The sequence below is a fragment of the Salvia hispanica genome, chromosome 5 (genome assembly GCF_029641045.1).
Source record: "Salvia hispanica isolate PSC_SH4W2 chromosome 5, Shi_PSC_v1, whole genome shotgun sequence".
Classification (NCBI taxonomy): domain Eukaryota; kingdom Viridiplantae; phylum Streptophyta; class Magnoliopsida; order Lamiales; family Lamiaceae; genus Salvia; species Salvia hispanica.
In genome coordinates, this window is record NC_142696.1 from 48,458,061 (window position 1) to 48,471,332 (window position 13,272).

General features: G+C 39.2%; 1 protein-coding gene across 2 annotated transcripts; it reads left to right on the forward strand.

Annotated features, from left to right (window-relative positions):
* The first annotated feature begins 555 nt into the window (after window positions 1-555).
* Window positions 556-12,229, forward strand: LOC125190728 (histone-lysine N-methyltransferase ATXR3-like). Of its 2 annotated transcripts, XM_048088104.2 has the most exons (20): window positions 560-719; window positions 968-3,280; window positions 3,599-3,655; window positions 4,189-5,334; window positions 5,613-5,977; window positions 6,127-6,636; window positions 6,723-6,823; window positions 7,358-8,414; window positions 8,525-8,596; window positions 9,182-9,292; window positions 9,527-9,627; window positions 9,762-9,861; window positions 9,948-10,043; window positions 10,177-10,344; window positions 10,419-10,544; window positions 10,660-10,713; window positions 10,889-11,136; window positions 11,220-11,328; window positions 11,410-11,709; window positions 11,824-12,229. In XM_048088104.2, the coding sequence occupies exons 2-20, from the start codon at window positions 1,096-1,098 to the stop codon at window positions 11,998-12,000; spliced, it is 7,083 nt and encodes a 2,360-aa protein (XP_047944061.1). In that variant the 5' UTR covers window positions 560-719; window positions 968-1,095; the 3' UTR covers window positions 12,001-12,229. The 2 variants fall into 2 exon arrangements, 1 of the variants encoding a protein (XP_047944061.1); XR_016130933.1 differs by lacking the exons at window positions 11,220-11,328; window positions 11,410-11,709; window positions 11,824-12,229 and having other exon boundaries at window positions 556-719; window positions 10,639-10,713; window positions 10,889-10,939.
* The last annotated feature ends 1,043 nt before the right edge of the window (window positions 12,230-13,272 follow it).

Here is a 13,272-nt window from a genome sequence, read left to right on the forward strand (position 1 = left end):
ATCTATAAAAATTTAAAAATGATCTTTTTAACAAAAAAACAACGAGTCAAACGGTAAACACATCATTTAAAAGATCACATTACATCATAACAATAAACAGAGACTTGAAGAAAAATTAGACAACACACCCGAAATTATTATTTGAAATAGTTTCAACAACTTATATATAAAATAAAATTAGAAAAAAATGATTCTACTTATAAAAAATTATTAATAATATAATATAATTTAAATTGCACCATCAATTTAATTCAATCAAATTAAATAAATCATATATAAACACCATTTCTTTTGACAACGGCCTATGACCATAAAATAATTGATTATTATTAATTATAAACCATGATATTTATAACATATTAGCAACATAATATATCCAATTTGAGGGCATAAATAATTCCCCAATTAATATTTTAATTAAAAATTAGAAAATTAATTAATAAATATATTTAATATTACTTCGCGGGCCAATGCGGAAAGCCCAAGCACTCAACTTGTTTTAACAAAAAAAAAAAAAAAAAAAAAGAAGCGCTAAAATAAAAAGAAAATACAGAGCTTAAAAACACAATCGATTTACAGAGATTCGTCTTCAGCTATTCTTCCTCTCATCAATCGATCCGGCGTCTGCAATTCTCTCAAATCTCCCCATCTCCGACTCCACAACCGACTCGCCTACTTCTCCGGCACCGCCTCGACTCTGCTTCCGCAATTTCCAACTCGTAAGTCTTCAGATTTCAAAACCCTAGCCACGACCACATTTTCCGCCCCAAATTCAATTTTCTGGATTCCGGTCCTTCCGAACCGTTTTCCGCGTCGGTGTTGCGGTGTTTGTTCAATTCGCGGGGTTGTTTCTCCGTCGAATTGAAAAACCCTTCTGCATTTTGTTGGTGATTTGTTCGTGTTTGTGTTTGGATTGCGGTCCGGTGAATTTGTGTAATTTGGATTGATTTTGGGGGTTTTTTGGCAGGTGGATTTCGAGGGAGGAGGATTTAGCAAGGGTGCAGCAGTATGAGCATTGACAGCCCTGGAGAAGAAGTGGATTAGGGTTGGACTGGACGTGTTGAAACGAGCTGAAGATTGATTTTGGGGCATTCCATGGGCGATGGAGGTGTTGCATGTGTCCCTTCACAGCATATTATGGATAAGTTCGCTATTTGCGGGGGGAAGACCAATGGCAACACCGAGCTCAATTCTGTTTCCAAGACTTCCGTCAAGTTGGCTAAAGTGAAGCGGAAGATGAAGCCGAAGAAGCACAAGGGAACCGAGCTGGGGACGAACAATTCTGGCAGTTTGAATAGTAGTAATAATGATAATCATAATAAGGAAATTCCTGAGAAAAATGGCAGTGATGATGTTTGTAATGACAACAGCAAAGATGAAGTGGAGGAGGGTGAGCTGGGGACGCTTCCCTTTGAGAACGGTGAGTTTGTTCCTGAGAAGCCGGTGAGAAGGTTCGAAATTAAGAGTGAGGTTGAGAAGGGCGAGTTCATCCCTGGTAAGTGGCGGAAAGGTGGTGGTGAATGGGAGAAAAATGATTGGAGTTCATCGAGAGAGGAGCTGGAAAAGGGGGAATTTGTCCCTGACAGGTGGTGCAGAACTGACAAGGCTGGTGATTATGGTTACTCGAAGGCTCGAAGGTTTGATGCAGCTAAGGAAAGAGGATGGAAAAATGAGCGTGAATGGACGTCCCCTTCTGCTAGGGAGAGAGGATGGAGAGTTGATCGGGAATCCGATTGGTCTCCCCCTTCTCGAGAAAAAGGCTGGAAAGGTGACCGTGATTGGTCACCGCCCAGTAAGGATAAGGGGTGGAAAGGTGACCGTGAGCGTGATTGGACGCCACCGTCAGGTAAGTATTCCAGTGAGAAGGAGCTTGGCAGAAGTGGCGGGAGTGCTCAGCATTCGAGGAAATACAATTCCAGGTATGAATCTGAGAAAACTCCGAAAATCAGCTCCAAAATAACTGGTGAAGAAGGCATTCTGAAGAATGATTTCACCAGTAGCAAGAGCCATGGAAGAGACTATTCGTTCAGCAACCGTTTAAAGCGGCATGGCAGTGATTTTGATAGTAATGAGCGGAAGTACCGTGTTGACTATGAGGACTATTCTGGATCTAAAAACAGGAAACTTTCGGACGATGGTGGCAGCCGATCTGGTTTCCCGACAGACCACTACTCCGGCAGGACTATGGAGAGACCGTACAAGACTGCTTCTTCTTCTTCTTCATCTCGTAATATTCCCTCTGAAAGGCATCCTTCTAGATATATGGAGTCATCTAGAGCAGCTGCTTATGATAGGCACAGCGACAGTCCCCATCATTCTGAGCGGTCCCCACATGATCGGACCCGCAACCATGATAATCGGGATCGCAGCCCGGCCCGCCGCGGGACACCAACTTATGACCAATATGATCGAAGTAAGTCACCTTACGAATCTAGCCGTCACTTTGATAACAGGGGCCGGAGTCCTGCTCATGTGGAGCCCTCCCCTCGAAATCATGGTCGCAATCGGGATGGTAGGGATCGCGAAACAAATCGAAAACCTGGAGTTGGGGAAAAGCGCTCTGTCCATTATGGCAGCAAAGGTCAGGAAGGAAAGCATAATCAGGTGAAGGATTCTGGTGGAAGGGAATCACAGTTTTTGGGTAAAAAGTCACCAGATATAGGAAACGTAATTACAGATAAAACTTCCGGGCCCTCGTGTGACCATGAACAGTTATCTCAGAGTCCTTCGCTTAAAAGTGTTGAAATGTCTCAAGAAAATGGAATCGCTGAAGAAGCAGCATCAATGGAAGAAGACATGGACATCTGTAACACTCCGCCTCATGTCCCGCAAGTTGTGGATGCAGTCGCAGGGAAGTGGTATTACCTGGATCACTTTGGCGTCGAACATGGGCCTTCCAAGCTGTCTGATCTCAAAAAACTTGTTGAAGAGGGATATCTTGTATCAGATCATTTGATCAAACATTTGGAAAGTGACAGGTGGGTAACTGTTGAAAAAGCGGTTTCTCCATTGGTTACTGCAAACTTCCCTTCTATTGTTCCAGACACAGTTACTCAACTTGTCTGTCCTCCTGAGGCTCCTGGTAATCTATTGGCAGATAATGGAAACGAGGTATCCAGTAATGGAGAATTGCTGGTCTCTTCTTCAAATCCAGTAATCTGCTCTAAGGACATATTGTTTATTTCCAAGCCTGTAGAAGATTTTCATATCGATAATAGAGTTGGAGCACTCCTAGAGGGTGTCACTCTAATTCCCGGCAAGGAAGCTGAGATGCTAGCAGGTATGAACATATCTGATGTCTTAAGCTGGTTTCTTCCCAGATTTTCAAATAATATGGCTCGTCAAATGTTCATTGGTGCTACACGATCAGAAGGATGCATTTTAATTTTGAGCACTTCCCAGTTTGTGCTGAAATGTACGATATAAGGGAAACATTTTTTTTATATGAAAATTTATTTATAAAAACTTCTATTCAATAAGGTTCCAGTTCAGCCTGTTGTCTCTGTCTTGTCTACTTGAAGCTGAAATTTAAGTAGTAGTATCTATTTCGTATTTGTGCTTTTCATTTAATGGATCTTCTATTTTTTTTTTCTTGCAGAACTGCTGCAAATTTCGTCAGATCCTGAGGACTGGGAGAAATGGTGGAAATCACCAGGTACTTTATTTTGATTTCTTCAATGTATAGTAAGAGTTGTTTTGATGAAGCCAATGTGTTGCTCTAGAATTGTTCCGTTTGCTTATTTTCAGATTGGCTTTATTTCATGTTGCATCACAACACTTCTGGTCTTTGGTTTACATTCCATATATGCTCTGTTTCTATCTCTTAATTTGTTCTGCAGCTGCTCTGTCTGTTGCTTGTTTGGATATAGAATTTGGAATTTTGATTGTAGAAATAACCTTTCTGTGGTCATACAATTAAAGCAGAGCGATTTCTATATTTTGATTTCACACGATTTGAAAATCAGCTTGATAAATAGTAGTAGTACAATTTTGCTCTTTGAAATTTATCCAACAGGGAGAACAGGTTTCTATAATCTGCTAATACTAAACAGAAAACCTTAATTCTCAAATCTTTGAGCCCTAAAACAATTTCAATTTATACCATTATGTGTTAACTCTTAGCTGTTGTTGAAGATAAACTTTGGAAATGTGCTTGTAACTCAAAGGAATTTTGTTTGGCATTGACAGGTTTTACAGGGCACTTAAAGGATAGGGATGAGCATTTTGAAGATAGTGCTTCTGAGCTTCAATTTGTGAATGCTGAAGAATCAAGACCTGCTGTACCTTCCTCCTTGGAAAGGGATAATGAACTGGATTACAATGATACTGGTGAAAGTTTCTTCAGCCAATTTGTGTGCAGGGGATGTGATTGGATAAGAAGTGATGAAACTACTCTAGATAGATCTTGGAAGAGAAAGGTTGTTCTCAATGATGGCTATCCCTTGTGCCAAATGCCCAAGTCTGGTTGTGAAGACCCCAGGTGGGAGCAAAAGGATGACTTGTACCACCCTTCTCAGGGTCGAAGACTGGACTTGCCACCATGGGCTTTTACCTCTCCTGATGAGTTGAGTGACCTCAGCGCTATAACCAGGCCTACCCAAAATAAGCCTCTCCTTCCCAGGGGGGTCAGAGGACTGATGCTTCCAGTGATTAGGATAAATGCTTGTGTGGTAAAGGACCATGGTTCATTTGTATCCGAATCCCGGGTAAAAGTTAGAAAGGAAAGATTCTCTTCGAGATCTTCGCGGCCATATTCCTCAAGTGGTGACATAAAGCAATCATCTGAAGATGGTCCCTGTAAGAGTGCTCATGAACAAGACTCACATGATTCTAGTAAGGACAGGGCACTTGTCAGTATGCCTAAGGACCGTCTTTATAAGCTTGATGAATTGAGATTGCATTCGGGAGATTGGTACTTCCTTGATGGTGCTGGACATGAACGAGGACCTCTGTCATTCTCAGAGCTTCAGAGAATGGCAGATCAAGGTGTCATCCAAAAGCACAGCAGTGTATTCAGAAAACAAGATAAAATTTGGGTTCCAGTGACTGTCTCATCTGAGCCTTCTGGAACTAAAAAGCATGAGGAGGCTGCAACTAGTTTATCTTTGCTTCCAGAAGCAAGTGGTGGCGTATTGGATGGGGACCAGATAACATCCAATAGATTCCATGGCCTACATCCCCAATTTATTGGGTATACTCGAGGAAGGCTTCATGAATTGGTTATGAAGTCATACAAGAGCCGGGAGTTTGCAGCTGCCATTAATGAAGTGCTTGATCCTTGGATCAGTGCCAGACAGCCTAAAAAAGAGATTGAGAAACATATTTACAATTCTGGTATTGATCACTCTATTTGTTTTGCTTATGCTATGTTGTATTATCTGTTTATTTGTACTTTTTGTAAGATATATAAGATAAATCCCTAAAAAGGTCCAAGAGGGAGACCAAAAAAGTTAACTATAAACTTTCATCACTTGTAGTTTTCTTTTCATTCTGTAACTGTGAAACGGCATGCTATGGTGGAAGCCCCTGACTTATCTTACCGTTATTTGCATGTACATAGCTTATGTTTATGACAACACTAAGTGAAAATATCTTCTGAACTAATGTTGCAGATCACTTCCGTGCAAGCAAACGAGCTAGGATAGATGGGATCGAGGAGGAGTTTGAGACGGATGATGATGTGCTAACTTTTCAGAATGATAATTGTGACTTTGATGAGTTATGTGCTGATGTTTCCTTCATAAAAGTAGACAAATTGGATTCTGAACTAGAGAGGGGAAGTTGGGATCTGCTTGATGGCAATATCCTGGCCCGGATATTTCATTTTCTTAGAGCTGATGTCAAGTCTCTTTATTATGCTGCATTGACGTGCAAGCACTGGCGATCGGTGGCTAAATATTACAAAGATATTTCTAGACAGATTGACTTTTGTGCCATTGGACCCAACTGCTCCGACTCCACCATCTTGAAAATAATGGTAACTTTATCTTCAATTTTGCATTTGTGCATAAATTGTAGTTCTGTATTCCTTTTACCTTTACCTTAAATGAAAATTTAAATGGTGAAATCTTGAAGGCTCGTTATAGCTTGTTATGTTTCAAGCCTGACTTATGTTGTATTCTGCAGAAGGATTACAAGGAAGAAAAGATAACTTCCTTATCATTACGTGGTTGTACTGGCATTACTTCTGCCATGCTTGAGGAAGTTCTTCAGTCATTACCATTTTTGTCTTCTATAGATATTAGAGGTTGCACCCAGTTCGAAGACCTTGTTTCAAAGTTTCCTAATATCAATTGGGTCAGGAACCGGAATGCACATTTGAAAATTCGGAGCCTTAATCACCTAACTGATAGGAACCCATCATCTTCTAATCATATGGATGAATCCAGTGGACTTAAAGAGTATTTAGAAAGTTCAGATAAGAGGGATGCAAACCAGTTATTCCGGCGAAGCTTGTATAAACGGTCCAAGCTCTTTGATGCCCGAAAGTCTTCATCTATCCTTTCTAGGGATGCTCAATTGAGGCGTTTGGCTATTAAGAAGGCTGGAAATGGGTTCAGGAGAATGGAGGAATACGTTGCTACATGCCTACGGGACATCATGAACGAGAATTCCATTGAGTTTTTTAAGATCAAGGTATTGATCATACGTTTTCTGGTTATGTACCTGTTGGTACTTGATAGGATAGTTTGATAACTTATATAATTTTTTGAGATCTTCAGGTTGCTGATATTGAGGGGAGAATAAGAAATGGGTATTATACCAGACGTGGATTGAATGCTATCAAAGATGACATAAGTCGTATGTGCAGGGATGCAATTAAGTAAGTCATGTTAAACAATCATTTATATTTACCTTTGCTTTGCATGACTTTACTTCTTGTGCGAGTAAAAAAAATTATGTAGCAGACGAGGCAGACACAATATATAGTGAGGACATGTATACACTGTATTAGTGGCTCTGTGTCAACCAACCGCACTCCTACTAATTTTTTACTTTTTTGTACTTTATGTGCCTTTTATCTTAGGAATGATGTCCAAGGACTTTTTTTTGGCTTGATGCTACAGCTTAGATATACCATTTATGTTAATAACTACTGATGAAAATATGTGTGGCTGTCTGGCTGAAACGTAAGCTGTGTGTTGTTCATAGCATCTAGTGGCTAAGTTTTATTGCCTTGTATTGCTTGATTGATTTATGAATAGTTTATATTTGCTATGGAATTTGGTTTGTGTTTGTTATAGATGAGGAAAAGGAACTCTAACTTCTGTCTAAATTTTCAAGCTAGTCGTAATGTTTCTGTTGTCCTTTTGTTGTTTAATTGAGGCGTATGATGATATGATGAATTTCATTCCAGGGCTAAAACTCGGGTTGATGCTAGAGACATGAAACGTGTTGTAACATTATTTATTCAACTAGCTACAAGTCTGGAAAAAGGTTCAAAGGTAGAATATACAAGAGATGAGGTGATGAGATCCTGGAAAGAGGATTCACCTCCTGGCTTTTCATCTACTTCCTCAAAATATAAGAAGAACCTGAATAAAGGGTCTGAAAGGAAACATTCATACAGAAGCAATGGCAACCTGTTCATGAATGGTCTTTACGACTCTGGAGATTGTGCTTCTGATCGAGAAATCAGAAAGCGATTATCCAAACTATACAAAAGATCTTTGGATTCAGGAAGTGACACATCTGATGATATGGATAGATCTTCCAATGCAAGTATCACCGAAAGTGAGAGCACTGCATCAGATACGGAAAGTGACTTAGAATCACCGTCTGGAGGTGCTATCAAAGAGTCTAGGGGGGACACATTTTTCACACTTGATGATGGGCTTGATCCCTATGCTGATGAGCGTGAATGGGGTGCTCGCATGACAAAGGCTAGTCTTGTACCCCCTGTCACAAGGAAGTATGAAGTTATTGATCACTATGTTATTGTAGCGGATGAGGAGGAAGTGAGAAGAAAAATGCAGGTTTCTTTACCTGAAGACTATGATGAGAAGCTTTATGCTCAGAGAAATGGCACTGAGGAGTCTGATATGGAAATTCCTGAGGTGAAGGATTTTAAACCCAGGAAATCCCCAGGGGATGAGGTCTTAGAACAAGAAGTTTATGGTATTGATCCATACACTCATAATCTTCTTCTTGATTCAATGCCGGATGACTCAGATTGGTCACTTGTCGAAAAGCATATGTTCATTGAAGAAATTCTCCTCCGTGCTCTTAACAAGCAAATAAGAAAATTTACTGGCACTGGGAACACTCCTATGGTGTATCCTTTGAAACCTGTATTTGAAGAGATACTGGTCACTGCCAATGAAAATGGAGACAGAAGACTCTTGCGTCTCTGCCAGTTTATGCTTAAGGCCATCGATGGTCGACCAGAGGACAACTATGTTGCTTATCGAAAGGTCAGCCACACCAACTTATCTTGTGTTAAAAGTATATTGTTAATTTGTTTGGATAGCATGTTCACGCTCTTAGTCTTGTTCATGCCTTCTGATGGTGCTTTTCTGACCAGGGTCTTGGAGTAGTGTGCAACAAGGAAGGTGGTTTCACTGAAGATGACTTTGTTGTTGAATTTCTTGGAGAGGTAATACTTTATTTTAATATCTCATTTTTGCTACTGGTACTTATTTTAATGTATTATAATATTAATTGTATTTACTCTGTTTTATTCTTAAGAGCTTCCTGAGTTCACTTTAGTTCCTTCTGTGCTTAAATCAGTACTCGGTATTAGTGGACTTACAATAATGGAAATACCTTTCACCAATATTTTTATCAAAATTACTTGGCATTTTGCCCCCCCCCCCCCCCCCCCTCATTTTCTTTTCTTTACATCCAAGATGCTACATACCATGCACTCTTATGCCCAGGGCTGGACCGTATTCGAAGGGAACTACATGATTCTTATGCGCCTTTTTTATCCTAACTTTTGAAACAAGTTATTGGAGATGCTATTTGGTTTATCTTTCACCTATGACTTTGTGATCTGAACTTGTACTTCCCATTTTGACCTTTTAGTGATTCCTTGCACAACTGATATGCGTAGTTGCAATGTAAGCATGTTTTTTTATACTGATGAACTTCGGCAATGAATCTTTAACTTATCATTATTATGCCAGTAACCTTGCATGCAAACCTTTATTTTGATGAGTTTTTCTCCTTTTGCTCATAGGTTTATCCTACTTGGAAATGGTTTGAAAAACAAGACGGTATCCGTGCTCTGCAAAAGAACAATAGTGATTCTGCCCCAGAGTTCTATAACATATATCTTGAGAGGCCGAAGGTATCCTACATTTGATTACGCAAATTATATTGTTATCATTTGCTCATCATGTTTTTATCTGCCATCTTCCAAAGTGCGAATTTGCTTATTATGTTTTTATCCGTCATCTTCAAAAGTTCGCCCTTAAAATGAATTATGTCTTGCGCCTTGGGCACCTTTAACAACTCTCATTTCTTTATCTGCCAACCTCTTGATTCATTGAGCCTTGGGTTTATTCTAAATCTTTGTTTGCAGGGTGACGCTGATGGGTATGATTTAGTAGTTGTTGATGCAATGCACAAGGCGAACTATGCAAGTCGGATTTGTCACTCCTGCAGACCTAATTGTGAAGCAAAGTATGTACTCGATTGTTATGCATTATCCTCTCTGCTTGCGCAGTTAATAAGTCTTATTTCCCGATGAAATCTTGTGTTATGAAAAGGAATATTTTTAAGGGATTATTGCTATATCACTAACTGTGATAAAACAGGGTTACTGCTGTTGATGGTCAGTACCAGATTGGTATCTATTCTGTAAGACCAATTGCTTATGGCGAAGAGATCACATTTGACTATAATTCTGTTACTGAGGTCAGTGAATTGCAAAGCATGGTTATGTAGCATGAGATTTTACTTCCCTTCTTTTTACTTTGGTGAGTAACGATTGAATTCTGCAGAGTAAGGAAGAGTACGAAGCTTCAGTTTGTTTATGTGGCAACCAGGTTTGCCGTGGGAGTTATCTGAATCTGACAGGTGAAGGGGCTTTCCAAAAGGTATTGATTAATGTCGTTAAGTTGATAACTTTCATTGATTCTTTAAGCATAGCCATTTCCCTTATGTATTTTTATTCTTATTTTCTGGCTATGGCTTGGGTTGCTGCAATAACTTTATTATTTTGGATGTTAGGTGCTGAAAGAGCATCATGGATTACTTGATCGGCACCAGTTGCTACTAGAGGCTTGTGAACTGAATTCGGTGACTGAGGAAGATTATATCGAACTGGGTAAAGCTGGACTTGGGAGTTGTTTGCTTGGTGGGTTGCCTGATTGGCTGATTGCCTACTCAGCTCGCTTGGTACGCTTCTCTTATTCTTACTAACAATTAAATTTTTCCAGGCCACCTTTTGATAATTGAATCTCTTATTTTAGGTGAGATTCATAAATTTTGAAAGGACGGAACTCCCTAATGTGATTCTTAAGCATAATATAGATGAAAAGAAGAGGTTCTTTGCAGAAGTGAACATGGAGCTTGAGAGGACCGATTCTGAAATTCAGGTAAGCATATGTCAGCCAACTCTCTTTTAACTTCCTCACCTTGTTTGTGTTGGCAGCTATACAAGGATATAGATTTTGATATGTGGTTCATTAGTTTGACTTCTTATTGTTATAGGCGGAGGGTGTGTACAATCAGAGGCTCCAGAATTTGGCTCTTACAATCGACAAGGTAGAGCTGATTTTATTTTTGTCAGCACATTCTTTTCTTCATTCCACAAAAGAGACTTGAAAATACTGATTGTTACTCATAGGAGTTTATTGGCAAGGCTGTGTGTTTATTACTTATGTTCTATTGGATAGATGGATGCATGAGTTGATGAAATTTCGTGCCAAATTTCATGCAGGTGAGATATGTTATGCGATGCGTTTTTGGCGACCCAAAGAATGCCCCTCCTCCACTTGAAAGGCTTAGCCCTGAAGAAGCAGCTTCATTCCTCTGGAGAGGAGAAGGGTCATTAGTCGAGGAACTTATTCAGTCCATGACTCCTCATATAGAAGATGCTATATTGAAAGATCTCAAGGTGAAGATTAACGCTCACGATCCTTGTGGTTCTGATAACCCAGAGACGAAGCTTAGGAGGTCTTTATTATGGTAAGCGTTTTGAACCGAGGATAAGCATCTCAAGCTCAGAACACTTCTCCTTAGATATAATGCAATGCGTTTACCCATTTCAGGTTGAGAGATGAGGTGCGAAACCTTCCTTGTACATATAAAAGTCGGCATGATGCAGCTGCTGACTTGATACACCTATATGCTCATACAAAGTGCTTTTTTAGGATTAGAGTAAGTAACTCCAGCACAATGAACATTCATTTCAGTTGAGTGTCCTTTCCTTTTTCTTTTGATCTAATTTACATCTTGCAGGAATACAAGAAAGTAACTTCCCCACCCGTTTACATCAGTCCGCTCGACCTTGGTCCAAAGTACGCTGATAAGTTGGGTTCTGGTCTTCACGAATACTGCAAAACATATGGCGAGACATATTGTTTAGGACAGCTAATGTTTTGGCACAATCAGAACGCTGAACCAGATGCTGTCCTGGCCAAAGCAAGTCGAGGCTGCTTATCTTTACCCGATGTTGGCTCTTTCTACGCCAAAGTCCAAAAGCCATCACGCCAGCGCGTCTATGGCCCAAGGATGGTGAAGTTCATGCTCTCCATCATGGTGAGTCCTTCGCCTACTTTTCATGTCGAGTTTCACAAAACTTGATAATTATCCGGTCCTGTCTTTACTAGTTTTAAATCCGAAATCCGAAATCTCCTATTTCTATTCTGGCAGGAGAAGCAGCCCCAGAGACCTTGGCCAAAGGACAGGATATGGTCGTTCAAGAGCTCGTTGAAATTCGTGGGGAGTCCGATGCTCGATGCTGCGTTGCACAAGGGGTCGATTGATCGGGAGATGGTGCAGTGGCTGCGGCATAGGCCTACCGTGTACCAGGCGACGTGGGATAGGTGAATTTTTTGGAGGATTCGCTGGTTAAAAATGGTTCTGTAGTTAGTGGTTTAGATAGTCGTGTTTGTAGGTGCCGCGATTCATTTGTTTGCGCTTTTAATTCTTGTGTACAGTTGCAACACATTCTCTTTTGTAGGTCTTGTAATTTGCATTCATTCTTGGGTCATAGTGTTTGCTCTTTTTATTAATAGAAGTTGGCAAAAGAAAAAAAATATAAATTGCCATTTCTTTACTTTGTCCTCTTCTGTTTTGTATAGCTGGTAAATATATTTATGGGTGAATGACAAAATGCTATAATCATCTAAAAAATTGTAAATCTACCATTCTAGGAATTTTTGTTAAAGATATATTCCCTCTTATCCACAATAAGAGTATTATTTTGCCATTTCTATTTGTCTCATAGTAAGATTTCTGTTTCACTCTTATCATAAATAGTAAGTAGATTATATATTATTTAACTCAAATTTTATTATAAAACTAATTATATATAGGGAAATTGGTCTCTAAAACCATGAACTTTGCTTAAAATTTGGTATTTCCCATGAACTTTGAAATTGGTATATAATATCACGAACTTTGCATTTTGTTTGGTATTTCCCACGGCATGTTTATTGCTATATTTGACTAACTTACGAGGCTTTTTTATCATACTTGACACAATTAAATCAACGTAGTTTTCAACGTGACTTTTTATGCTACATGTTATGAACTTAAAAAGTGGTTTCAAATATTATAAAACATATCAAGGTTGCCTATATTAAATAAGATTTTGATGAAAATATCTTATTTGAGTGAGTTTGGGAAATACCAAACAAAATGCAAAGTTCGTGATATTATATACCAATTTCAAAGTTCATGGGAAATACCAAATTTTAGGCAAAGTTCATGATTTTAGAGACCAATTACCCTTATATATAAGTGAGACTGATATTCCGCTAACTTATTCAATCCACTTTTCTTTACATTTCTTAAAACCTGTGTCATAATTAAATAGGACTCTGTATTGCGGAACGGAGGGAGTAGCACTCAACAATCTAAACAATATCAAAATCACCATCAAGAATGGCAACAATCTAAATAGTACTCCCTCTGTTCGATGTTAAATGAAACGCCTCTATTAACATGAAACGAAAATTTCGAAAAATTACAAAAAAAAGAAAATGTTACTCCTACTAAATAGTCAAAATATAAAACCCCATGCATGATGAATATGAAAAGAATAACTTTAGCAAAGAATATATGCTCAAACTGCACTGCTCCTCTGTTGCTAATATG

Bases quoted from the DNA above. Each gene is read 5' to 3' on its own strand.
- LOC125190728 (XM_048088104.2), top strand. From the start codon at position 1,096: ATGGGCGATGGAGGTGTTGCATGTGTCCCTTCACAGCATATTATGGAT. The intron at 9,293-9,526 runs GTATCCTACATT...CTTTGTTTGCAG, and splicing joins TATATCTTGAGAGGCCGAAG to GGTGACGCTGATGGGTATGA. The intron at 10,714-10,888 runs GTAGAGCTGATT...AATTTCATGCAG, and splicing joins TGGCTCTTACAATCGACAAG to GTGAGATATGTTATGCGATG.